Source organism: Neopsephotus bourkii, unplaced genomic scaffold, assembly GCF_033783945.1.
Source record: "Neopsephotus bourkii isolate Nb327-2 ecotype Australia unplaced genomic scaffold, CSIRO-AGI_Nbou_v1 NB_547, whole genome shotgun sequence".
In the NCBI taxonomy this organism is placed as follows: Eukaryota; Metazoa; Chordata; class Aves; order Psittaciformes; family Psittacidae; genus Neopsephotus; species Neopsephotus bourkii.
The window spans coordinates 71,608-95,539 of NW_026901048.1; the positions used below are offsets into that span (position 1 = coordinate 71,608).

The 23,932-nt window shown below is 40.6% G+C and overlaps 1 protein-coding gene across 4 annotated transcripts in view; it reads left to right on the forward strand.

Moving 5' to 3' along the window:
• RASGEF1B (RasGEF domain family member 1B) overlaps positions 1-21,925 on the forward strand; it is a 29,628-nt gene extending 7,703 nt beyond the window's left edge. For 3 of the 4 annotated variants that reach the window (XM_061350868.1, XM_061350867.1, XM_061350869.1), the window contains exons 2-14: positions 4,987-5,169; positions 6,922-7,044; positions 7,771-7,908; positions 11,161-11,373; positions 11,472-11,546; positions 12,439-12,534; positions 13,078-13,180; positions 13,755-13,834; positions 15,122-15,217; positions 17,262-17,357; positions 18,569-18,692; positions 19,333-19,405; positions 20,563-21,925. In XM_061350868.1, the coding sequence (XP_061206852.1) occupies positions 4,993-5,169; positions 6,922-7,044; positions 7,771-7,908; positions 11,161-11,373; positions 11,472-11,546; positions 12,439-12,534; positions 13,078-13,180; positions 13,755-13,834; positions 15,122-15,217; positions 17,262-17,357; positions 18,569-18,692; positions 19,333-19,405; positions 20,563-20,587 (1,419 nt within the window). In that variant the 5' untranslated portion in view covers positions 4,987-4,992 and the 3' untranslated portion in view covers positions 20,588-21,925. Of the gene's footprint in view, positions 1-4,986; positions 5,170-6,921; positions 7,045-7,770; positions 7,909-11,160; positions 11,374-11,471; positions 11,547-12,438; positions 12,535-13,077; positions 13,181-13,754; positions 13,835-15,121; positions 15,218-17,207; positions 17,358-18,568; positions 18,693-19,332; positions 19,406-20,562 lie in introns of those variants that run through there. The other variant, XM_061350870.1, reaches the window with a different exon arrangement.
• The last annotated feature ends 2,007 nt before the right edge of the window (positions 21,926-23,932 follow it).

Here is a 23,932-nt window from a genome sequence, read left to right on the forward strand (position 1 = left end):
CACCCAACAATGCATTGTAAGCAAATCAAACACACCCAGATGTATGAAATGCAGCCAGTAATCTCTGTGTCTGGTATGATTTTGCTTTGTGTAGCCTGTGTTACTGTCTGAGTACTCCACTCTTTTCAGAAACACTTAAGAGAAAGCTGGATGTTGCTGGCAAGCACCTAGTCTTTGCTTCCTTTCTGTATTTTAAAGCTGAGGTTCATTACGACTTGCTCAGACTGTCCCAGGTTGGTGCAAGCTGTTAAGATTCATAGTCCTTTCTCCAGCAGTCTTTTGTTTTGCCATACCTCAATATTATAATAGCATCCTTAAGAATAATGTGAGATGGTAATCACCTGCTAAATGTGGTTTCTTGACTGTATAGTAAAGCAGCTCTGAGGGGTTGTAATAGCACACCTGCGGTTTGCATCTTCGATGAGGAAGGAGGCATGTCTTGGGACTCTCATCAAATTCAGTCACCATTCCTCTGGTTGAGGGTTGTAGTATGGGAAGTACTTGTACATAGAGGAGCTGAAAATGGTGCCTTTCGTGGGTGTTACTGAACCCTTCAGTGGGTGCTTCTATAAAGGACGCAAGCTCTCCATATTGTTGGTTTTGTTTTGTACACCTGACATAGGGATTGAGCTCTTTAATGTAAATGAAAACAAACCAATGTAACCTTCCACTGTTGCTGGTACAAATCAGACTTTTTTTATGTTGCTGAACATAGAGGTTTGGACAAGCACTTGGCAGCCTGGAGGCTACATCTCTGATTCCCTTAGTTTTGCCAAACTGCAACTTGGCTCCTGCAGGAAATGGTGGGGGGTTGAGCACATTATCTTGGGCTCTGGCTTTCTATTTACATTACTGTTACTGGAAAGGTTGAGACCTCTTTCTTGTCAGAAGCTACTCAGAGTCAGAATTTGGACCTTAATGCCTAAGATCTCATGTTCTCCATAATGATACTAAATGCAGAAAAAGTTTTATTCCTCTTTCCACAATGCAGTTGTCAATGTCTCTCTGTCACAGGAGAACATCAGTGGTAGAGCTAGGAAATTATTTCATTGCTCTTTCCTTCAAGTCAGATCTTTAATAAAAAAAACAACCCACCACTCTTTTACTTCTAAAAAACACAGCCAAAAAAAGAAAAGAGAGGAGCGATAAATGTTTTCCATATTAGTGATAGACAAATGTTTCCAAAGCCCAGTTAAAAAGTTCCAGTTTTAACTCTCAGGATGTTTTCATAAGAATCACATTTCCCGTCCTTTTTTTTTTTCTCATTCCTGCTTGTCAGACATTGCTGTGGTTTATCAATATTTTTAGGTGCCTAGATCCCTCTAATCTATATGCCGACCAGATTCTGCGCTGTGACCAAATTTCAATTCCACTCGAGGTATTCTGAAAGCAGGGTTTGGTGGTTTTAGTTCCTGAGCTAATTAGAACTAAGCATGCTGCTTTGTGTCTCCACCTCCATATAAAATGCAGCACAAGAGTCAAGGTCATGGTAATAAAGGAGTCCTGCTGGAAAGTGCATGTGCTGTATGAATCATCCTGTTGGCTATGCTATGTTTATCTATGTCACATTTTGATATCAGCCCTTTTCATCACATGGAGAACATGTCCTGCGTCTTGTTCACTTACAAGTGAAATCCTCTCGTGTCTGAACACAGACTGTACAGAACATCTCTTAGGCACTGCAATTTGATGTGTCCCTGAAGCAGAACTAAGCCGTCTCTATCAAGCAGCTTCCTTGTGGCAGCTACGCCCACCCCAGCAAAAGCCCTGACAAGGACCTGACCAAAGCCCACGGAAGCTTCCCTTCATAGACAAGGTCCTGGGATTGCTCCCCACATGCACAGCTCTTGTCCCACCCATATGGTGTTGGTCAGTGGGTGCAGGGGCAGGAAGTTAGATCCTGAACCCCTGGGGCTACATACCCATATCTGACCACAGCTCAGACTCAACCAGGTTATAAAAGGAGCCCCACTGGAGAGACATTTGGAATGACATTCCTGAAATAGATAGCAAACAAATGAGCCAATATGTACCTTTTGGGGCAGGACTTGGGCATTTTATTGTTATGAATCAGTATTATTATTAATGACCTCATGACTTCTGTCTTTTGATGAGGCACTAGGAAGTTCTGTGGGTCTCAAATTAGGTTTTGTCTAAAGAAAGATCCACGGGGTCCTGGGAGTAATTGTTGTGTTGAGAGCTAGGGGACTGCAAGCTTCAAATAAGTCTCACTCCCTTTGGGACTTACTAGATTTGAAGCACTGCCTGCTGACCTTTTAAAAAGCCTTGTATTTTAGTGCGTAGTAATATATAGTGTGCATGTGTAAGATGAGGTAAAACGAGGAGGTGGCTGATCTCTTCTCCCCAGTAACAAGTGATAGGACCTCAAGCTGCACCAGGGGAAGTTTAGATTGAATGTTAGGAAAAACTGCTTCACCGAAAGGGTGGTCAGGCAATGGAAGAGGCTGCCCAGGGCAGTGGTGGAATCACTATCCCTGGAAGTGTTCACAAACTGGGTAGATGGAGCGCTTAGTGACAGAGCATTTTGGATTTGTCCAAGTCTGTGGTTTGCGCTTTGCAGTCACACCCATGGTGAGCTTTACACAGCATGAAAACCTAGGAAATGCTGCAGAAGGGAATGCTGTCAGCTCCCTAGTAATATCTTGATTCTTAAACTTTGCTAGCCTTGCAAAGAGCCTGAAAGACCAAGAGTCTTTATGCATCAGAATCATAGAATAGTTAGGGTTGGAAAGGACCTTAAGATCATCAAGTTCCAACCCCCCTGCCATGAGCAGGGACATCTCACACTAAACCATGCCACCCAAGGGTCTGTCCAGCCTGGCCTTGAACACTGCCAGGGATGGAGCATGCTCTGTCATTACAGAGCGTGGCCATGGCAGGTGGGTTGTACTTCACCTGCCCAGTGATTTGAACTCTCTTGTATGAGAACCTTGTTTTGTTCAATCCCACACCTCATTCCCTTTTGCTGTGGTACGTGTATTTACTTTATTCTTCTCTTCTCCCAATTCACTGGGCTGGATGTCACTGATTGGTGGCTTAGCAGCTGCACAGAGTGAGTAATGTCACTTTTCAGGCATGGAGACTCCTCACTCTTTCTCATTTTAATGCAGATATCTTTTGACATCTCACAAGGTGAGTTTAGCACAGATCATGTAGGCCAGGAGGCTCTTTTCACCATCCACCTCTGTCTTTGCAACCGTTTTTGGCTTTCTCTTACTGTTTACTTAGTGAATCCCTCAGTCCTGTGCTGGTTTGAATGCCTGCATTGTCTGGACATGCTGCCAGCAGCAAGTCTGTGGCTCTCTGTGTGGTGCTTCAGGTCCCCAGGAATCTAGCTAATAACCTAATAGCTTCTCATCTCCACTGAGCTCACTCTGAAAAGTGCTTTGTTTGGAGTTGTGGAGCACACAGATGGCAGCATGCTATTTATCTCCAGGCTGTCACATCACTAGTTGTTCTCAAAATGGGGTGCCTTTGCAGACTTGTGTTTGCTGAGGTCTGTGGCTCTGAAGAGCCTTTTCCCAAATAGGATTTGATACAATGAAGAGAAAAGCAACAGCATCTGCACTTACAATGGTGGCTCAGAGGCATTAATGCTTTTCTCAGGCACATGCACATGCTCGGTCAACACATGAGCACAACAGCCTGTGGATATTATCTTCTCTCAGTTTGGTTTCCCTTGCCTCACAGTTGTGGGGAGAATGGGAAGCAGTGTGCAATACCTTTAAGCATTTGATCTGCCCTCCCTGTGAATGCAGATAGGCCAGGAGCACTCATAAGCAAGTAACAGCTCTAGTGGAGTTAAAACTAGAACTTATTTGTGTTTAAAATTAGGCACAAGCTTAGCTTGCAGTCGAGGCTATAAACCGCAGGTTCCCTAAACTAGGAAGCACTCCTACTCCCAGAAGGCAGAGGAGGGTGGAGCAGAGGGGAGTATAACTCAACTTTCAAGTAAGCAGAGAGATTTATCTTTTGGCTTTGCACATCCTCACCAGAAGAGCTCTTGGGTGGTCATAGCCCCCTAGCCATCCACCCACTACTCTGGATGACTCAACAGCCTGCAGCACAGGGTTATCTTTTCCTTGGTAAGACATTTTTATTCCACAGGACGGAGATGCAAACTGATGAGTAACTGCTTTATTTTTCCTCAAGTATTAAGAAAATCTGAAGCTAGAAAACACAGGGATGTGTTTTTCGTATTGCTGCAGAATCTGGAGAAAGGATTTAACAGATCTGTGACTCTGCTCGCATCTGTGGTATCATTGGTGACCTGGGACAGCCTTGGTAAACAACTCGATGAGTAGGTGGAGACAGATGCACTGAAGCATCAGGCTTTAGCCTGGGTCACAACCTGACACAGTGTAATTGGAAAAACCCAGCACTGACTTACCAGGGTGGAGTTAGGAACTTGGAGCCTTTGACTGCAGTTACGTGGCTGTCATGTCACACAAGGAGACAGTCCTCGCATATAGACTCTCGGGAATTCAGTCTCTCTCCTCTCCCTCTGCACTGGCTGGGCCTGTGTCAACCCTTGAGAGCCTGAACGTGCTTCCTCATCAGAGTGCTGCTCTTAGGTAGCTACTGTCAGGATTTGTCCAAAGTTACCAATGAACACTATGCCACAACCCCAAAAGCTTTACAGAAATTTTGAGTTCCCAAAACGTGTCAGGATTCTTTACACTCATCTAAGTCTTAACCTTGACCTCTCATCTGTTACTGAAGAAACCGCAAGATATAAAAGTGCCTGGCAATTTCAATAGACAGGCAGTGATGAGAGCCTGCATTGGTCCTTTCCTGAGAAATGTACAGGGGCTGAAGACAGTACAATCTTTACTGTTGTGTGCAAGCAACCCAGGGTGTGATGCTGGGTTTTGTTCTTAGTCTAGTATTATCTCTGGAGTTTAAAAGCCTCTTAAGTTTCACCTTCTGGTAGTTATGCTGTATCTCTTTTGTGTGTCTCCCCAGGGAAGGATGCCGCAAACACCTCCCTTTGCAGCTATGTTTGACAGCAGCGGCTACAACAGGAACCTGTATCAGTCAAAAGAGGGCAACTGTGGCGGCCTCTATTACCATGACAACAACCTCCTGTCAGGGTCTCTGGAAGCTCTGATCCAGCACTTGGTACCAAATGTAGATTACTATCCTGACGTAAGTCTGTACACCCATATGGCTAAGGCCTGATGCATGTTGTAAAGGGGAACTTTCATGTGTGCAGCAAAAGCAGAATGTGTCACATCAAATTGCTAAGGAGGGAGATCAAATGACTGATCAACAATGATAAAATAAATGTGTTTCATGTGAGTGCAGCAAGCAGTACCTCACCTAACCTAGGAAGTCTAATTCTTTATTACCCTTTTTGTGGGGTGCACAACCCTGGTGATTCACTTATAAAGTATCTAGTGTGTCTTACTGTTTGATGGGTTGGATGTATCATTGGCCCTTAAAAATCTGACAGCAAGCTGAAGAGAAAGGCATAGCCACCAGCATGACAGGATGAACATATTTAATTTTCAAACAAGCGTATTTCCCACTGCTCCTGTGAGGTCCATGTGTATCTTGCAGTTAGCAACAGAAGTGTTGAACTAGTACCACACTTCAGAATCAGCAGAGGCTGAGCACAATGAACATGAGAACACGATGTTTTTTGTCTGAGAATTTTTGGCCTGTCTAGATGCATCTATGCATTGAAGCATTTCATACAATTCTTAGAAAAGGAGGATGGTATCAAAAGGTCAGTGGGAAGTTAGGGATGACTGAGGGGTTATGAAACTGCATCTCTGCTTGTTGTAAGGAGACATAACTGCTGGAGACATAATTCTGCTTATATTCGGCTTCTGTTACCATCATAGAACTATGCATGTTTATCGAGACAGGATCTTTTTTAACTTGGGTGAGAGTTAACAGCAGCACAGAAGTGCTTAAGCTAGTACTTATTAATTAATGCTTAATGTAAAATTTATATAGCAATTTAGACAGCAGTTGGTCAAACATGATGATTTATTTCAAATCCATAGAACCAGGACATTGTAGAATCCTTCTCGTGGGTTCCATAGATACTTAACTACTGGCAATGTGGGGAGCAGAGTGGATATTTTGAGTAGCCATCTCACAATAAGTCCAAATCATGATATATGGAAAACTAAAGCAAAATAAGAAGCCTCTTCTTGTAACCTCAGAATGAGTTACTAATTTTTATTCTGTAAGATTAAGCTATATAGTTCCTTCTGCTTTCACCCGGGAGACAATACTATCAGAAATGAATAGTATTTGGTGATTCTTAAAGGAAGTACTAGGTCTTAGTGTGCAGTTTACTGAGGTCAGGCAGGCAAGCACAGCGTAGTAAAGATGGTATATGTGGCAAAATTTAGTCAGCTCAACAATCTGGTCAAGTGGCATCTTTTTTTGTTCTTTTTCTGAAGACTGTTTGCTAGCAATGTGGAAGCAGAGAAGATTTCTCTGTTGGTATTCTAAGTAGACTTGCAGCATGAATTTTAGTCCACTGTCAGGCTAGAAAGAGTTATGTAATTTGGCAATGGCTCTTGCAAAGCTTTACTGTAGAGCAAGAGAAGATGAGTTGAAATTTTATTCTGAGTAATTGCAGGTACTAAGCTTGTAATAATGCTGTGTACAATAGAGAGCTGAACCAGCCCTGCCCTGCCTTCATTTGGTTAAATCTTGCATAACTTTGCTTAAGCATGAATTTATAATGCAGATGCTGGAGGAGTGACAAGTGTTAAATTAGACACTTGCTGCTATACTAATAGTTCTTGGCACAGTCACATGAAGAGTTTTCTTCTGCAGATAGTAAAGTATTAAGTACCGATTTGTCAGGAGCACATTTTGAGAAAGCGTAAAACTGGTGGTAATTTATCCCTTTCTCTTGCTTCCTCTTGTTTTCAGAGGACATACATCTTCACCTTCCTTCTTAGTTCACGCTTGTTCATGCATCCGTATGAGCTCATGGCCAAAGTCTGCCATCTGTGCATTGAGCAGCAGAGACTAAGTGAACCTGGGCTGGACAAGGTAAGATCCCCTACTCTCAGGGACTCCTATTAGTTCCAGTCAAATGTCTCTACTCTGCCTACAGCAGAATGTTCCTACTCAAGTCTTGAGTCCTCAGTAGGATTAAACCTGATAGAGCAACTAGAATTTGACCTTTTATTCACTGATACTACACTCTTACCACAGTCTTCTGTGGAGTGGCTTAGATTGCTGCCCCTTTGCTGGGGAATGCATGGGGGTTTCTGTGTGTCGTGTCTAGAGTTGATAGGGGACAGGATGTGGACATTTGGATAGAACCTCCCCCCCAGTAGGAAAAATCATGAATTAAATAAAGATACTTGAATAATTCCACTTCTTTCTCACTGTAAGGTACAGTGTGTGCACAGTCTTGGTGGAACTGGAGCTTATCACTCTCGTTGTTGATGGTTAGCCATAAGTTATGGAAACACTAATAAACATCTTGTACTGAGACATTCCTGATAATGAGGGGAATCCTTCTAAAAATTCCACATACCTGAGGCCTGATTTCCAGGTCAGTTAAGCCAATGAGTGTCTCTTCACTGGCTTCAATAGGTATTTGCTCTGGCCTGTAATACAGTGCTGAATGAAACTTAAAATTTTAACTGACCTTCATACCCATATGCTCCACATTATCCTACATAAGAGAATTTTATTTCCTTTGGGTTAGATACATGCTGTATTTTATTGCTATTACATGTAACATTTCTCCTTACTCTTTCCAAATAGAACCAGATACAAAAAATTGCACCCAAAATCCTACAGTTGTTGACTGAATGGACAGAGACGTTTCCTTATGATTTCCGAGATGAAAGAATGATGAGGAACTTAAAGGACTTGGCACAAAGAATAGCCAGCGGTGATGAGGTAAGTTGTCTGTGCACAAAGCTACTGTATAAAAAGGCATTCTTTTAATGCTTTGATATTGCAGGTTTGTTGTTAATAACATGATATGGATCTGGGTGGTTAAGCTAACTTATTATGAAGGTGCTGGTAGGCAAAAGTTCTGTCCAGTACCTAAGCCTAGGAAGAAACCGCATAGAATCGGCAGATCCTTTTCAAAGCACAGGCAGGTTTGCTCCATCCCTAAACCTGTATTATAATTGCATATTGTGCAGACACTTGCAAATTGGTGGGCATTAGTATTTTTCATTTTAATGATAGCTTGGAAGAAGCTAGGTAAAACACTGGGAAGCCTTGCATATCTGAGAAACCCCTACCCATGTTGATAGTTTCTTCAGTTTGTGTGAGTAAGGTGTGTTGGAATAAGGCCTTTGACCCGTAGGTTATTGCAGGTTTGGCAAGAACGTTTCTGTAAGAAAACTTTACCAGGAAGAATTGTCTTGAGCTTAAAGCATCAGATATGGTCTCAGAGGCACCTGTCATATTTCTTCCTCTGGACAGAGCACACGAGGAAATTGCTTGACCTTTTTCTAAGTCCTAGTTCTCAGATGGAAGTGAAGTTTCACAGAGGTATTATGAAATATTTTGATGCTTAACTGATGCTTGTCTTGTAAGTACTGAAACAGTCAAAAGTCAAGGCTTACATTCACTTAGTGGAAAGGCAATTAACAGGGTTTCAATAAACAGATCATGTGTAACTGACATAATACTAAGATTGCAAAAGACACTGGAATGGTATTTGGAAGAACTATAAATGCAAAGAGCAATTACTAGATGGGATCGTGTTTCTAGGGTTCCTCGGGGGCTGGTGTTCCTTATGTAAGCTTTTGAATAATTATATGGATGAGGCAGCAAATGTCATGTTAGCAAGCATGTAGGTAAGCTTTCCTGGGAGGAGTTGTAAGTGCTGCCAAAGGCCTGGAAAGATCTTGAGAGACTGTAAACAAAGACTGAAGAGAGCCAACCTAAAATGAATTTGGAAGCTGAAATGTATTTTGATGTTGTGAAAGCGGGGAGGGACGAGAAGGTGGGACAAGACAGTGAGATGCAGTATGAAATACAAATTAAGAACAGATACCAAACTTGATGGTCAAACTTAGAGTTGCTGAAAGATAGCCACAGGGGGCTTTGGACTGTAGAGAGGCAGTAGGTTTGCCTTCACTGGGGGGGTGACAGGAGGCATCTTTCCCTCTGCAGTGCTCCTGCACTGTTGCTTTGCTTCTGTGTACTCATAATGAGAAGGTACGGAACTGAAGTTCTCTTCAAGGAAAAGTAGTAAGATGGAGGGCTCGGACCCACTTGAAAAATACCCACTAGCACAAAAAGAGAGAGCGGGCTGTACAGCCTGGGGGAAGTTGAGCTGATGAATGCAAGACTGAAATAGCAACAGGAAAGGGTTTTCTACAGTGAAGCTTCTGGCAATATAGACAGTTTAAACAGTGAAATCATCTATTAAGGGCAGATGTACAAACTGCTAAAAAATGAGTGCTAGGGAGCAATCTTACTCTGTCAGTGAGCTAAAGATCTTTTCTAGCTCCAGCTTTGAGGGGTTTTTGACTTTGAGATTTCCTTCAGAAAGACAAAGGGAAAGCAAGCACAGCAGTAAATTGACTTGCGTTATTGTCAAGTGCTTGGAACAGTAAATGGCAACTTCCTTGACCTTACGTTTCTACAGATTGCTTGGATTTGTGTGAGTCATTACCTTGAAGGATATGAAAGAAGCAGTGTTTCCTATTCACTACAGCTTTTCTACTTGTAGCGTCTTATTCTCCTTCCTGAGCTATTGTGCTCCAATACTGTTAAGAGCTATTAGTAAGAGTCAGACTAAAACTATTCGCCATGTTAACATATTGCTCCATCAAAAAAAAAAGTCTTGGAAATACCTTGGTGGGTTTATTTTCCCCCCTATTCTTCCTCAGTTTAATTCCGTTCCTCCAACATTTTCCCTCTCTGTGTCCTGAGAGGTCATCATGCTCATGGGATATCTCTAGATTGTTCTGGTCCTTTTTACCACTTACCCGACCTTTGTTTCAAGGTGTATCTTTTGAAGCCTTTCCCATCAGCCATTGCCTTCCATTAAACATTTATCAGTGGCTTTTTCACTGAAACACTTGATGAGCTTATGCAATCAGACCAAATCCCTGTCCTGTATCTGATGTTTTTTTGATGTTTTTTTTTATATGCAGCCCAACAATACACTGACCCCCCTTGGTTTTTTGGTTTTTTTTGATCTCACCATATCATATAGTGAGATCAACTGTGGAAAATCATTTAACATATGATACTCCATTATCTAGCCAGCAGCAGTGGTACTTGCAGTCACTGTCACAGGCCAGAAACAAAGCGTCCCATCACTTTGTCCTGTGTTGTCTACTCTTTAGTGTTTTTAAATATAAATAAATACCAGCATTGTCAGTGTGAATGTAGAATCAGAAATAAGACTGTGGCACAGTAAGTGGAAATGGTAAATATAATTTAGAGACAGACCATATACTTAGGCTGACTGATAGCCATACTACAATCAAATTAATATCTAATCGATAAAAGACATATTCTGTAACTATGTGTTGTTACATCTATATATACATATATATATGATACTAAAAAATTGCATGAGATTAGTGGTCCATCAGCAAATACATGTTGTGGGTGCAAAGTACTGTACATACTCATTCTCGCAGAGGAAGCCTTGAGGTCACTGCCTCTTTGCTCTGGAGGAGGCTGAACCTCAAAAGAGAAGAGGTGTATTGGTTTCGTGGGCTCAGTTACGTCTAGAGGTGTGAGAGGGAACTGGCATTTCCTTCTGCCTTTATGCCAAGGGGGTTTTACCTCATCACTGGACAGAGGAATGTTTGTTATGTTCAACTGCTGTTAGATCAGATGCAGGGTAATTACCTTGATTTCTTGCTCTGGTCTGGAGGGTATCTGTGCCAGTTTGCCTGTTATCTGGGGTTTTCCAGCTAGAGAAGCAGATTGACCAGAATTAGGTGTTCAGCTTTATATCTTCACCCATTTTCTCCCTGATTTTGTTGTCAGTTCTAGATTTGCATGAACCACAAATTTAGGAAAGGTTTATTTTTTTGTGTTGGTCACAGATTAAGTTGATAACAAATACAGGTATCAGCATCAATCTGTTGTGTTGGTTAATAATGTGATAATTTAATACTGCCTTCTCACATTTTGAAAATGTATCCCAATTTTTTCACGTCATGGCAGATGTATCGGAAGAACGTACAGCAGCTCCTCCAGAACCTGATTCGGAAGCTTGCCACTGTTAGCCAGTATGAGGAAGTACTTGCAAAAATTAATGCTACATCCACAGATCGTCTCATGATTATAAAGACCAAGCCCCAGTCCATTGAGAGGGACATAATCACAGTCTGCAATGATCCCTATGTGTTAGCTCAGCAGCTGACACACATAGAGCTTGTGAGTTGTTATACTTCAAGTATGATTTCATCCTTCCCCTCTTTTTGAAATGCACCTTCACATAGGATATGACTCGGCTGCTCGTGTGCTTTATTTAGGAGAGACTCAATTATATTGGGCCAGAAGAATTTGTCCAGGCGTTTGTGCAAAAGGATCCTTTGGATAATGACAAGGTAAGTGGAGCAGATCTGAAGCAGCTCTGAAATGTGACATTTAACATCCTTGAGCTCAGGCGTCTCATGAGCTGGAAGCAAGGTCTAGCAATAAAGAAGAACCAGCAGAAACAAGTTTTATAGTGGAAATGCTTTAGTATTCCTCTTAAAAATTTTGAGCTTTAGAACTCAGCCAAAAATTTGATTTAAATTAACGTATTTTCTGGTTTGTTTCTGATTTAATGTAAGGGAGCACTTAATCCTGTGAAGGCGTAGTTCACCTATGTGGCCTACAGCTGGAAAAAGCTGACTTTAGCTTTGGCTTTTGCAATAGGCATTTTCAACAAGCGTTTTTCCTTTTACTAAACTGAACTCTTTGCAGCAAACTGGTAAGTGGGACAATTTGCAGGTAGAGCACATACTACAAAAAGGGAGCAGTGAGCCAGTCAAAATGGTAGAGCTAATCTCTCGAAGTTAGGATGCACTAAATTAATTTGGTATCAACAACTGAATGTTAATGGGGCAGTGGAGGGGGCTGGCCTGTTTTCCTTCTGCACTTGCAGAGGGTATAATGTTATCTCTATAACAGATTGAGGATTGAAACAGTGGTCATAATCAAGAAAGCTTTACACAGATACTTAGCTTTGTTTGCATAAGTCTATCCTAAATCCTTAAAGCATCCTAGTAGGTGATGGATTCACATGTCTGATAATGCCTTACTGAGCCAACAGCTCAGGAAGAAGTTCTGCTGTCACTGCTAATTTCTCTATAAGCTTTTTTGTTACTTTGGGTAATTGAGTTATTCCTGGTTACTTGACAGTGTTTGGGGGTGGCATGGCAGAAAGCCAAAAGGTCTCTCTCAGGGAAAAGATGAAGATCACATTAAAAGTTGCTATTTTTCTTCTGTCTGCAGAGCTGCTATGGAGATCGAAAGAAGACCCGGAATCTGGAAGCCTATGTGGAATGGTTTAACAGGCTCAGTTACTTGGTTGCAACAGAAATCTGTATGGTGAGAAAAGACTTTTTTCTGCTAAAAAGGTTTTGTTTAGTCTAGTTGTCTAAAACGGTGAAACCTTTTCCGATTTAGGGTCCCTTCAGTGTGCCTTCGACTTCATTCTCTCAGCTCTGTACTTTTCCATGTGTAGATGGAAGTAAATTCCATGTTTTCAACATCATGCTAGTGCCTCAGCCTTGTTCAGCTGACAGTTATGCTGGGTTAGCCCTTCTTAACACAGGAATCCATCTGGCCTGCCCCTCTCTCCTATGAATGCCCCATGTGAATAGAGACATCTTTTCTCTCCTCTGTGCTGACCCCCTTCTCCGCTCTACTCATATCCTTCTTGGCAGAACTTCTTTACCTGTTGTCCTTGCTCTCGATCTGCCCAGCGTCTAGGTTGTCCTTGCTGTCCTGAGGGCTTTTGAACACAATAGCTTGGCTTCCTCTACATGTAAAGCATAGTATGAAGTTGTGGTACATGTGGAAAAGACTTTTACACAGGGTTGTTGTTTCTTTGGGGGAACACTTGTAACACTTCAATGGCATGTCTTGCAGCCTGTGAAGAAGAAGCACAGAGCAAGAGTGATAGAATATTTCATTGATGTGGCACGGGAATGCTTTAACATTGGCAACTTTAACTCCTTAATGGCTATTATTTGTAAGTATGTGTTCTGAGACATTCTGTCCCTGTTTGAATCCAGATAAAGGAAGTGCAGTGCTTCATAAAAGCCTGCAGCTTAGCACACTCAACAGTGGGAAGTTGGGAGGGGAAGTGGTGAGGAACTGCTCAATATTATTGTAGTGTTACATGCTTAAGAAATAATTTACTGCTGTAGTATAAATTACAGAAAAACAAAGTTTTCACTGCAATTGTTTAGAGATCTAAATCCCCACTTTTTGAAACTAACTTTAGTGCTTAATTGAAATAGAAATTCTTCCTTTAATATGAAGGCTTGATGTCTCCTGTTGTTTCTGTTACACCATAAATTTCCTAGTGGTTTAAAGATTTCACACCTTTTTTTCATTCTGTAAAAGATGTTGATTTTGCTTCCTAAGTTGCTTTTAACACTGGAATTTCATGAAAACAATTAAGTGTGATTTTTGGGTATATTTTCTTCTGAAAATATTTGTTATTGTTAACAGCTCCTTTACTTTAGAAATACTTACTAGCATTACCTACTGAAAGATTTCTTTTTCTAAATACTCCAACAAGTTCTCTCTCTTGTATCAAGCTGGCATGAACATGAGTCCTGTGTCTCGGTTAAAGAAAACTTGGGCAAAAGTGAAGACAGCTAAATTCGATATTCTTGAGGTATGTTTGACCACTATTTGGACACTGGGCTATTAATAGCATTTCACTTCTAACTGCTCAAAAATGCAAGTTTAGCTTCATTATAACACGCTTAACTTAGTATATTTGTGCTTTTAATGGAAATTCTAGGAGATGAAATAAGAAATGTTCAGTTGACTTAATTGGGAAGAAGGAAATTGAAATAATTTGTTTTTAACTCCCAAACTCACATCCTAAGAATTATTTCGGGGCGGGGGGGAAAAAAAAAAACAACAAAAAAAATGTAGGTAACCTCTTGAAAAGGAGATGTATTTGAGAGGGATGGTGTAGACTGACCTAATGCAGTCCTGCCTCTGGAAATCAAGTTGAGCTGTAAGGTGGCTGCCTTACTCTTTCAGAGAAATTTGCCTTGAATCTGGTTACCTTCACGTAGCAGACACCTTTGTCAAAGATCATGTAGCTGCAGCAATGTATGAGTTTGTGAGTTGCCCAACAGATTATTTGCCTATTAGTTAATTATCCTACTGTAAATGGCAATCAGTTAATTCAGGTTATTTATTAGGAAGTTAAATGTAACATTTTGTTCTTGAAATGTTTATTAATATCATCAGAAGATTTGAGTTGTGTTGTGAGAACAGATTAAAATAGGATGGCTATAGCCACCTCATGCTTCCTTCCTCCACCCCTGGGTGGGAAATAGCCTTCCTTGTATCAAGGGTGGCTGCGCAGCTCAGGAAGTTGCTCTTAAGATTACAGCCCTATTTCATTTGACCTTATTATTCAGGCTGGATTTTGCTGGTTAAGGACATGCTTTGTGAGCCGTGCAATCATCCTAGTCATTGAGGTGCAGCAGTCAGTCTTGGAGCAATGAAGTGGGGGCACAGATATCTTTGTGTGTCTGATCTTATTTTGCTGTTGCAACTGAATCAGCTGTGAGAACCCTACATCGTAGGAAGAGCTGAATATTAGTGCCAAGACCCACTGTTGTCTTAGTTTAACGATTCTGACTTTTCAATTAAAGCTGAGTTACCTCCTTCATGGAGAGAGAAAGAGCGTCTGTGAAGCCTGCCTTTGCTTTCCTGCCCCTGACTTCTATTGTCTCCCTTGTTGTGCTAAGTGAACGTTTCTGAAAGCCATGTTTTCTTCTGATTGAGTGAACAGTTAAAACGATGCTGCAGCTCTCTAGAAAGCTGTATTAGTGCTGCTGTTCACCAGGCTTCTTGCTTTTTAAAACAGTTGCTCAAGTGAAAAAGAACTGTGTGTGGTGATGACACTGGCTCATTATTTACATTTTTTCATGGCTTGTAGCATCAGATGGACCCTTCTAGCAATTTTTACAATTACCGAACCGCTCTGCGTGGAGCCACTCAAAGGTCCTTGACAGCTCACAGCAGCAGAGAGAAGGTATGCTTGCAAATGGCTTGGCAGTGGGTGAAGGTGAAATGTGCTTGTTAAGTTTCATGGTAAGCTTTTTGTCTTGGGATTCTGGTTCTCAGCAACTCTACCCCTGGTAGGCTTTTTAAAAGAATAAAAAGCCTAAAAACTCCCCCTTTGTGGGGAGCATCTAAATATTACCTCTAAGCTACTAAGAAAGTAAATGGAATATTTGAGGAAACTGGTGGCTCAATAAAAATGACCATCTTAGGGCTGCCTGTTTGGTTTGGTGCTGACTGAAAGCAGCAAACATTAAGTGATCATTTTGATTATTTAAATATAATAAGTACATTGCCTTAGGTCGTCTTTTTTGACAGAGAACTCTATCTCACAAACCGGTAATAGAGATGGAAAGGCCAAGGACTGAAATGAGGTTCCTAGTAATTTGTTCTTATTGCTGTGACTTGTGCTCACTGTGTGATGTAGGGTGGGAAAGCTTTACAATTTACTCAGAAAAGGTATTCTAAAATTCAAATCTAGTCTGAGTTTCTGTCTATATTCTGTGGAGTCCCCTTCCTGTGTACAGATTTTAGATGAGCTTTAAATATACTCTGGAGTTTGTTAGTGGAAATAAATTAATCAGGTGTTTGTGTAATACAGTGAATTCCATACAGGTTGAATTCCACCTTCCAGACTCAAGAGTGGCAGTGAATTATGCATTAATAGAGGTTGCATCTTTCTTTACTCTTTAAAGTAAATTAGCTTTTGAGAAATAAACTGGATTTGGTCACACATTAATGCAGAATCTCAGTTGTAGTTCTTGTTCTCTTGGAAAGGAGCCAAATAGCTTCCTAGATGCTCCCCACTTACAAGCAGTTGCTCATCAATTGCTTGTAATAATATTAGAACTTTATTCTGTGTTTAATAAACCTGATCTTGATGCTCATAAAATAAACTACCAGGCAGGATGAAGCAAATCCATGTGTAGTCTGATGCTCTATATCGTTGTTATACTTGTGTATATAAATACACTTTGATAAATAGATAAATTTATATGTATATAAATACACATAAATAAAAACAAGGTGGGCTTCTTTCTGATTCCCAGGGATCTGTTCACATATCATTCAAGCTACCAGAAAGTTTAAATGTAAGATGTTTACTTCTATTCAGATAAAAGTGAGTTTTCTACTTCAAAGAAAAGAACTTACAGATACTGAAATGGTGCAGAAAAGTCTTCCATGGAAACAGTGATATTTGTTTTATCACCAGTTGCAACAAGGACATGTGGCTGTGAAAATTCTTGGAGGATGCAAATGGAAATACAGTCATTTTAAGAATGTAAGAATGTTCCAGCATTCTCCAAAGAAAAATACTTCTGATTTGTTCAGTTGGCAGGCAATGTTGCTTTGTTTTGAGCCAGTCACTGCCAAGGTTCAATCTCTTGCATGAGGTCAGGCAACTGAAGCTCTAAAGCCATTTGTGCTGCTAGCCTCGAATTTTCCATGCTATGCTTTCATGTGCAACTCCCCTCATTTACCAAGCAAGTTCCTGTCAAGAGGGAAAAAGCTTCATTAAGATATACCGTGCAGGAATTACATGCAAGAAGTGTGCACGTCTGAGCTATTATATTTTGGAATATGCAAGGAGAATGAGAAAGTGAAAACGAGGGACACGACATAGAAATGAAATGTTAAGCATATAGTTGTTCTAAACAAGCCTCATAGCCACATTTAACAAGCAGTGGACTGCCAGTAGGTACTTTAATTGTGACCCTGAGAGAGCTACATGCCAGGAAGACTTCAAGGAAGCAGTTTGGCACAAAGCTGATAATAAAACTATAGGGATTAGCTTCTCATACAAGGGAGGACTTCCTTTATAGAGAAACATCATGTATTTTAAACTGTGGTGAATGCAAAATTTCTCTGTAGTGAAACAGAGAGATATCATGGAGATCTTAGTCCTCTGGTATTTTGCTTACCTTTTGTACCACCTGTCTTCCTTTCATTTTTCTCTGTAGAGCATTATGTTTTGGTTCTGGACCAGACTCAGAATAATGTTGTTCTTTCCTTAGATTGTAATACCTTTCTTCAGCCTTTTGATCAAAGATATTTACTTCCTCAACGAGGGCTGTGCCAATCGTCTTCCAAATGGTCATATCAATTTTGAAGTAAGTAGAGCACTACATGGGGTGTTGATACAGGGTTAGCCCCTATAACAGAAAACTGAAGCAGATCATGGTTTAGCTTCCTCTGGATTCTGGGAGAGCAAAATTAGACTGGAATTTGAGAGTATCTTACTTCACACAGGAGCTGGGAAGCAGTCAGGAAAAACCAGTCTTATTGAGGATGGAATGTTTATAGAAACCCTTTCGATACTCACATTTTTTAGTGTGGAAATAGGTCAGAACTTTTTCCCAGTGCTCAAATTCATCTAAACATTTAAACTCATGGGTGTCACAAAGTCATTCAAATCAGTGTTTTAGAACTTCTTTTTTAATTCCAAGTATAAAAGGTGGGTTCGTCGTTTGTTGAGATACATATTTGTAGTATTTTTACATTTAAGTCACAGATTGTCTCTGAAGAAACATGATCAGAGCAGCAGTGAAGAAGTTTTGAGTCCCTTGTATTGCAGCAATTCTTCTGCCTCTGGTTTCATGCTTATCTGACTCTGTGCATTATTACCCAGTGATTTATTTTCTGATGCTTTCAGATTTCAACAAGCCTGGTTCACTCATACAAAATTTCAGTACATTTCACTTGTAGTCATTGACCTAAATTAGCCTGGTTCTAAAGTTAGACTATGTGATGATCTCGAATGTCCTTTTATTCAAGGAATCCGTGTGCACTTGAGGCATGTTAAGCTTTAATTGAAAGAGTTTATCAATCAGTGACATCAACACCCTACATGGGGTATGTTTATTTTTGGCATAAATTTCCAGCAAGAAAATCAAGCATTTCAGATTAACTAACAAAAATGGAACATCTGCATTTCAAAATATCAGTATTAAACATCTCAAAAATTACTACAAATTTTACTGCGAAACAGACAAGCATGACCCTAATCAAAGTGAAAAGTTAGGCATAAGGAGCATTAGCAGCTCATTGAAAAGAAAATGAATGCAGATCATGGTCTACTATTTACATTCACAAATAACAGCAGTTTTACTGGGGTGGAGGAGTGGGAAGTCATCCTAATTCGAAACAGAAACGCAAAAGATAGATAGCCACTGAGTTGTCAAGTCAGATCACGTTCAAAAGCTGGGCAGAATCCAAGCCTTGGACTTGAAAGCAAGATCTGTCTCTTTCAAAAAAAAGAAAATGTTCAGGGTGAACAGTAATGTTCAGTATATAGCACCTCTTCTGTTTTCTATTCTGACAGAAATTTTGGGAACTGGCAAAACAAGTCAGTGAATTCATGACATGGAAGCAAGTGGAGTGTCCGTTTGAAAGGGATCGGAAGATTCTGCAGTACTTGCTCACTGTCCCAGTCTTCAGTGATGATGGTAAGTAGCTCCAGGCTTCCTGCATGTCTGGTGTCACTGGCTACTGCTTAGTCTCTCTCCATGTTAAGTTGTTGCTTCCTCACAGTAAAAAAAGACTCTGTCCTGAGACATCTCTGGTAAGCAAAAAATTCTCCTTGCAAATGAGAGAGAAAACAAGATTTTTCTTTCTACATGCATGTTGTCTGTGAGAATTTACATTATCCTTTTCCCTGAAATGGAATGAAAAAAAAAAAGCATTTGTGATCCCTCTAAACATTATCTGAGATGTATTTACATGGACTGTCAGGATTCTTTAGTAAAGGGTGCTGCTTGAGAAAGAAAATTGGACTTCACTGGTTGCTTACAAAGCACCATGTCCCTAGGCTCAGTTTTTTCTTTTGACTGTTTTCTTCCACTCCTGTGCTTTTGAGTTTTTGATAGTTGGTTTTTACCCCTCAGGGTAGTCTTTGTTCTCATGCACTGTTTGTTAGTATTGTCTGGATGTAATTATAAGCAATGCTATACTTCCTAATGGATTCTGGAACCCTAATCTGAGGGATGGATAATATAAGCCTGCTTCATTTAATTTCAGCCCACTTTCCACGGAAAGCAGATTTTAAAATGTTAGTAGGCCTAACATTGTATTTGCTTCTGATTGCAGCACTTTACTTGGCTTCCTATGAGAGTGAAAGTCCTGAGAATCACATTGAGAAGGACAGATGGAAGACACTAAGGTTTGTGTCAGAGGTTACCACATAAATAAATAAAGAGAATGGGATACAGAGCAAGCATCAAACAGTTAAAAGCAAATGCCATGCGACATGTTTCAACAGATGGGACACAGCATTGGTGTAAATCCCCCCTCCAGTGTGGGGCTTTTGGAAAAAAGAGAACAATCAGTCTTTATTTTAAACCCTCTCAAGCGTTCTCTCTCTTAGGGGATGGAAATGAGAATAAGTGATTATCTATCTTAATTTCTTATGTTACTCAGTGCAGGAGAAATACTTTCTAAACTTCAAAGAAATGTCTGTTTCCTCGCAAGAGCACTCTGGTTTCCAAGAAGACATTTGTGCACCTATTACATCCCTTTATGAACCCAGCCTTTCAGACAGGGATGAAATTTATGCAAAGATTATTCTGGGGAAAATTCATTCATAAAACCAGGTAGCAGTTTGGAGTCCAGGCTGGGAAAAACAAATTTAAGCAAAATCCTGTTCTTGGCTTTTCCTCTACTGCTGATTGAACATAGACACATCAACTCTTTCATTTTACTACCTGTAGAAAAATGCATGAACTATTAGGGCAATATTTTAGCTCATACTTTGAACAACTTTTTTTTCATGCCAGCAGAGAACACTAATCAGGTGCATAGACTGAGGCACAGAATTAAGCACATGTATGAACAGTCTGTGTTTTCACCCTTAAGCCATACCCCCACTGTAGTCTTAAAACTACCAATATCCCAAGGAACTGACCATTGGTCAGGTGTTCTTGTTACTGTCACAGGCAGCTGGAATTTCAACATTTAGAGGTTCATACCCATGGACGTTAACATCCAGACTTTTCTGATCCACTGTGCAGCACTGTAGAGACACAGCTGTACACCACAACCCTCAGGATTCTCCTCAGGCTGTGTTGTTTTTTCCTGGGATATCACAGGGGGATGTAATAATTCCATCTGATTAACCTCAGTTACTCTGGGGAGAGGACAGAAAGTTACTTGCATCAGTGCACAGACTCTCCACATTACACATAGTGGCAAGATGGACAAAGACTCTGAGCTTGAAAATCTGTGATAACCCTTATTCAAGGCACTCTGAAGCTGTCTTGAGAAGATTTACATCATTCTAATGATTGTCTTTACTTATATATATTTCCCTTTTCCTTTCAGGTCATCACTTCTGGGCAGAGTATAGCACACAAGATGGCCTGTTGCTACCGCTCTTGCTGCATTATGTGGATTACCAATGGGCATGGCTTGGTTTAATTTTCTGTACACCGGCACAGGGTTCAAAGTGATAAAAAATGTGCAGTCAGTTGCGATATTGTGTCAGCAAAGATGAAACAAGTTAACTCAATAACAAGCAGGCAGCTTCTCACATCTGACAGAGGAGATAAAGTCATAGCCCGCTTGGCTGTGATTCAGGCTTAAGTATCGATTGAGGACAGGGCTGACGGAAACCTTTGAATAGCTCAGATGCCGCCTATGAATCATTTCACACCTGGATGGAGTATTTTCCCCCTTCCTTTTCCTTCAGCTTGCTGCTACAAGGACTCTGAAGAGTTGATGGTAGATTATGGAGGAGGTAAAAATCACCCCTTTCAGTGAAACCCAAGTCTGCATTGAAGAACTTCAACTCCCAATAAGCTGAATATAGCCATGAACTTTGCCTGATCAGGACTGCTAAAAAGGGGAAGGATTGAATGCAACAAATTGGCTGCTGGGGAGAGTTTCTTCCCACCACTGTAATGGTAGCTGTGTTTTTTCTCTTTTTCTGTTGTTTTGAGTTGGCTGCTGGTAGGCAAACTCATTATTATAAGTTATTTAAAAATATAAATAATAAAAATCAAGACTGGTAGAAAACATACCTGCTACAAAATATAGTAGCTATGTAGCTTGAACTACTTTACAACTTTTAGTGAGGGGTTTTGTTTCTTTCGGTTGGTTACAACTAACCACTACATGCTACAGACATTCTTATTTTTATTAGGTGGTTTTGCTACTCTAGTTTTCCGTACTTTACCTTCTTCTTGTATTAGGCTGAACAGGCTGACTTTTCTAGAATAGTTTTTGAGAAAATGGTGTATAAACTGTGTTGAAATTTGAAAGTATGTTTCTATTAAGTAATTTTTATAACTGCTTTTTTCGAAAGGGTAACAATGGAGAACACAATCCACTTTGACTGAAATAGCAAGATGCCAAAAAGAAAAAGATGAGGCTTCTTCTCAGCTACAGCTGTGAACAAAAGTCTCCCTGTGTGTTTGCTTTATGGATTATGTTTATAACTGTGAAGTAGTTCACTGTGTTACACACCTAATGAGTTTGTGGTAGCTCCAAATACTTAGTCACTCTATTTATCTTAAGAAAAACCCAATAGGAAAAAAAGAAACTGTAGCTATAAATCACTGTGGACACAAAATCACTAAGCAAAAGCACATACTTGGCAACAAAGGTATTTGCAATTATCGTGGCACTGTTATTAAAAAAAAAAAAAAAAGAAATAAGAATAAATATATCTATTTGTTGCACTGCATCTCTTGAGTTTTCAGGTAAACCGTTATTTATGTTCTGTCCATGCCTTTTCAGGCAAATACTTATTTTTGAATTCTGTAACAACATGCTCTAGTAAGCCTCCCTCAACAGGGATACTGTCCTTAATTACAGCCTGTTTGCTGGTACAAGGTGCTGGAAGTCACTGAGTTACATACTCCTTGAGCACCAGGGCCTTAAGTCATGACAGTGGAGGAGGATTTCTCTCCTCCTATTCACTGAGTTAGGGTGAAGGAGAAAGAAGAGCTAACTCTTTGAAAGGAGACTGCTGCGGTTCACAGACTTGCCTCCCAGCTTCCATCAGGTGAGGTCTTTTCCATCTTCCCCTCTACATCCTACCACCGTTGTTGAGGCTTACAGGAAGGACTTTGTGTAAAAAGCTGGGGAAAATGTGTATTCCTCTTCCACATCTTCCAGAATTAGGATACTATGATAATCAGGTACATAAATGAGCTTCCATGATTTGCTATCCTAATACTTAACCTAATTTTTACAGTTTTAGTTCTAGGGAAAGCCAGAGGCTTTCCAGGTTAGCTTACCTGGAAAAATAACTTATTTCCTACACAGTTTGACTACTAGCCTGATTTAGGGATGGATTTGTTATTTATGCAGTTGGAATGAAGCCTTTGTAAATAAAAGGAAAAATTGCAGCCTCTGTCCACAGTGTGGGCTCTGTGTGTTGTCTTGTGGGCCAGCTTCTTGCTGGGAAAAGGCAGCATGTACCAGAGTAATTGGTATGGAGGAGGCGGCTGCTTGCCTGGCACAGAAGCTGGACGCAGGTGCAGAGCCTGCAACTGGTGCTTGCCCTAGCTAGCCCCAGGCAAGCCAGAGGCTGCTTCTGTGAGCATTAATGAACTTGATGTTTGATGTTGGAGCGATATGAGCTTCATTATGCACTGTACTCTCTGCTCATCATTTGGTGTAGCCACTGTACAGAGCTTTAATTTTGAACATCCTGAGCTACTGTCAGACTGTTGAACCACTGGTTTAGAAACAGCCATTCAAACCTGTCTGTAGCAAATGGGAGAGAAAATGACTGAGCCCCTTTAGGAGCTCTATGTTTCCTTTAGAAAACATCACGAACTCTGAAATGAGAAGTTACAAGAACTCATTAATTCCACAAGCTCAGTGTTCACCCATGACTGGAAATTCCAGCTTGGGGCTAACAGATGTTCAGTGCTTAATGGGGACAGAAGTGACATTGAAGTCTCCTGTATAAATGGCTTTAACATTACTTACTTTGTGGAACATTACGTTCTTCCTGTGGTGCAGAGACAAAACCTGCAGGTCTTATGGACCCATATACAGATGCCATTGCTCAAACTATGCTCAAAAGAGTCTAGATGTCCTTATCCTGTCCTTATCCAAACATTTACCTTTTCTCCTACTTGGATACAGCTTCACGGCATCACCATGAAAAGATTAGTGAGTTGCATGCAATTAAATGCAAGCTTATTTACAATTGTCACCTCTAAAAGAGCAAGCAAATCCCCACCTCCATGTGGGGATTTGGGGGGTTGAAGCTTCCCAGACAGCCTGTTCTTGACAGAGCTGAAACTGGTACTTGATCTAGCACTAAAAAGAACTTTTTTCTTTTTTTCTTTTTTTTTTTTTTTTTTTTTTTTTAATAATGGGCACAACGCTGCTCATTTTCCCAGTCTTCTGTTCTGCAGAATTTTTTCTGCCGCTTTGGGCGGCTTTCCTTGTGCTAGTTGTGTGCAGCAGGACCCCTTGTGGGCTTTTTGCAGTATTTCTGCTTCACAAGAAGTTCTTTGGTAGCGTCTGCTTTTTCACTCAGCTCCTCTCTATCTCCCGTTGGTCATGCTGAGCAGATTTTTCCCACATAAAAGAAGAGGCTAATCCCTAGAGATGCATTCTGTCACAGATGCAGCTGTTCTGTTGCTGTCAGTTGGATCCACATAGCCTGCTTCTACCAAGCAACTGTATCCTAACCTGTGCTTTATAGACATGGGCTCTTGTGTTACCGCTG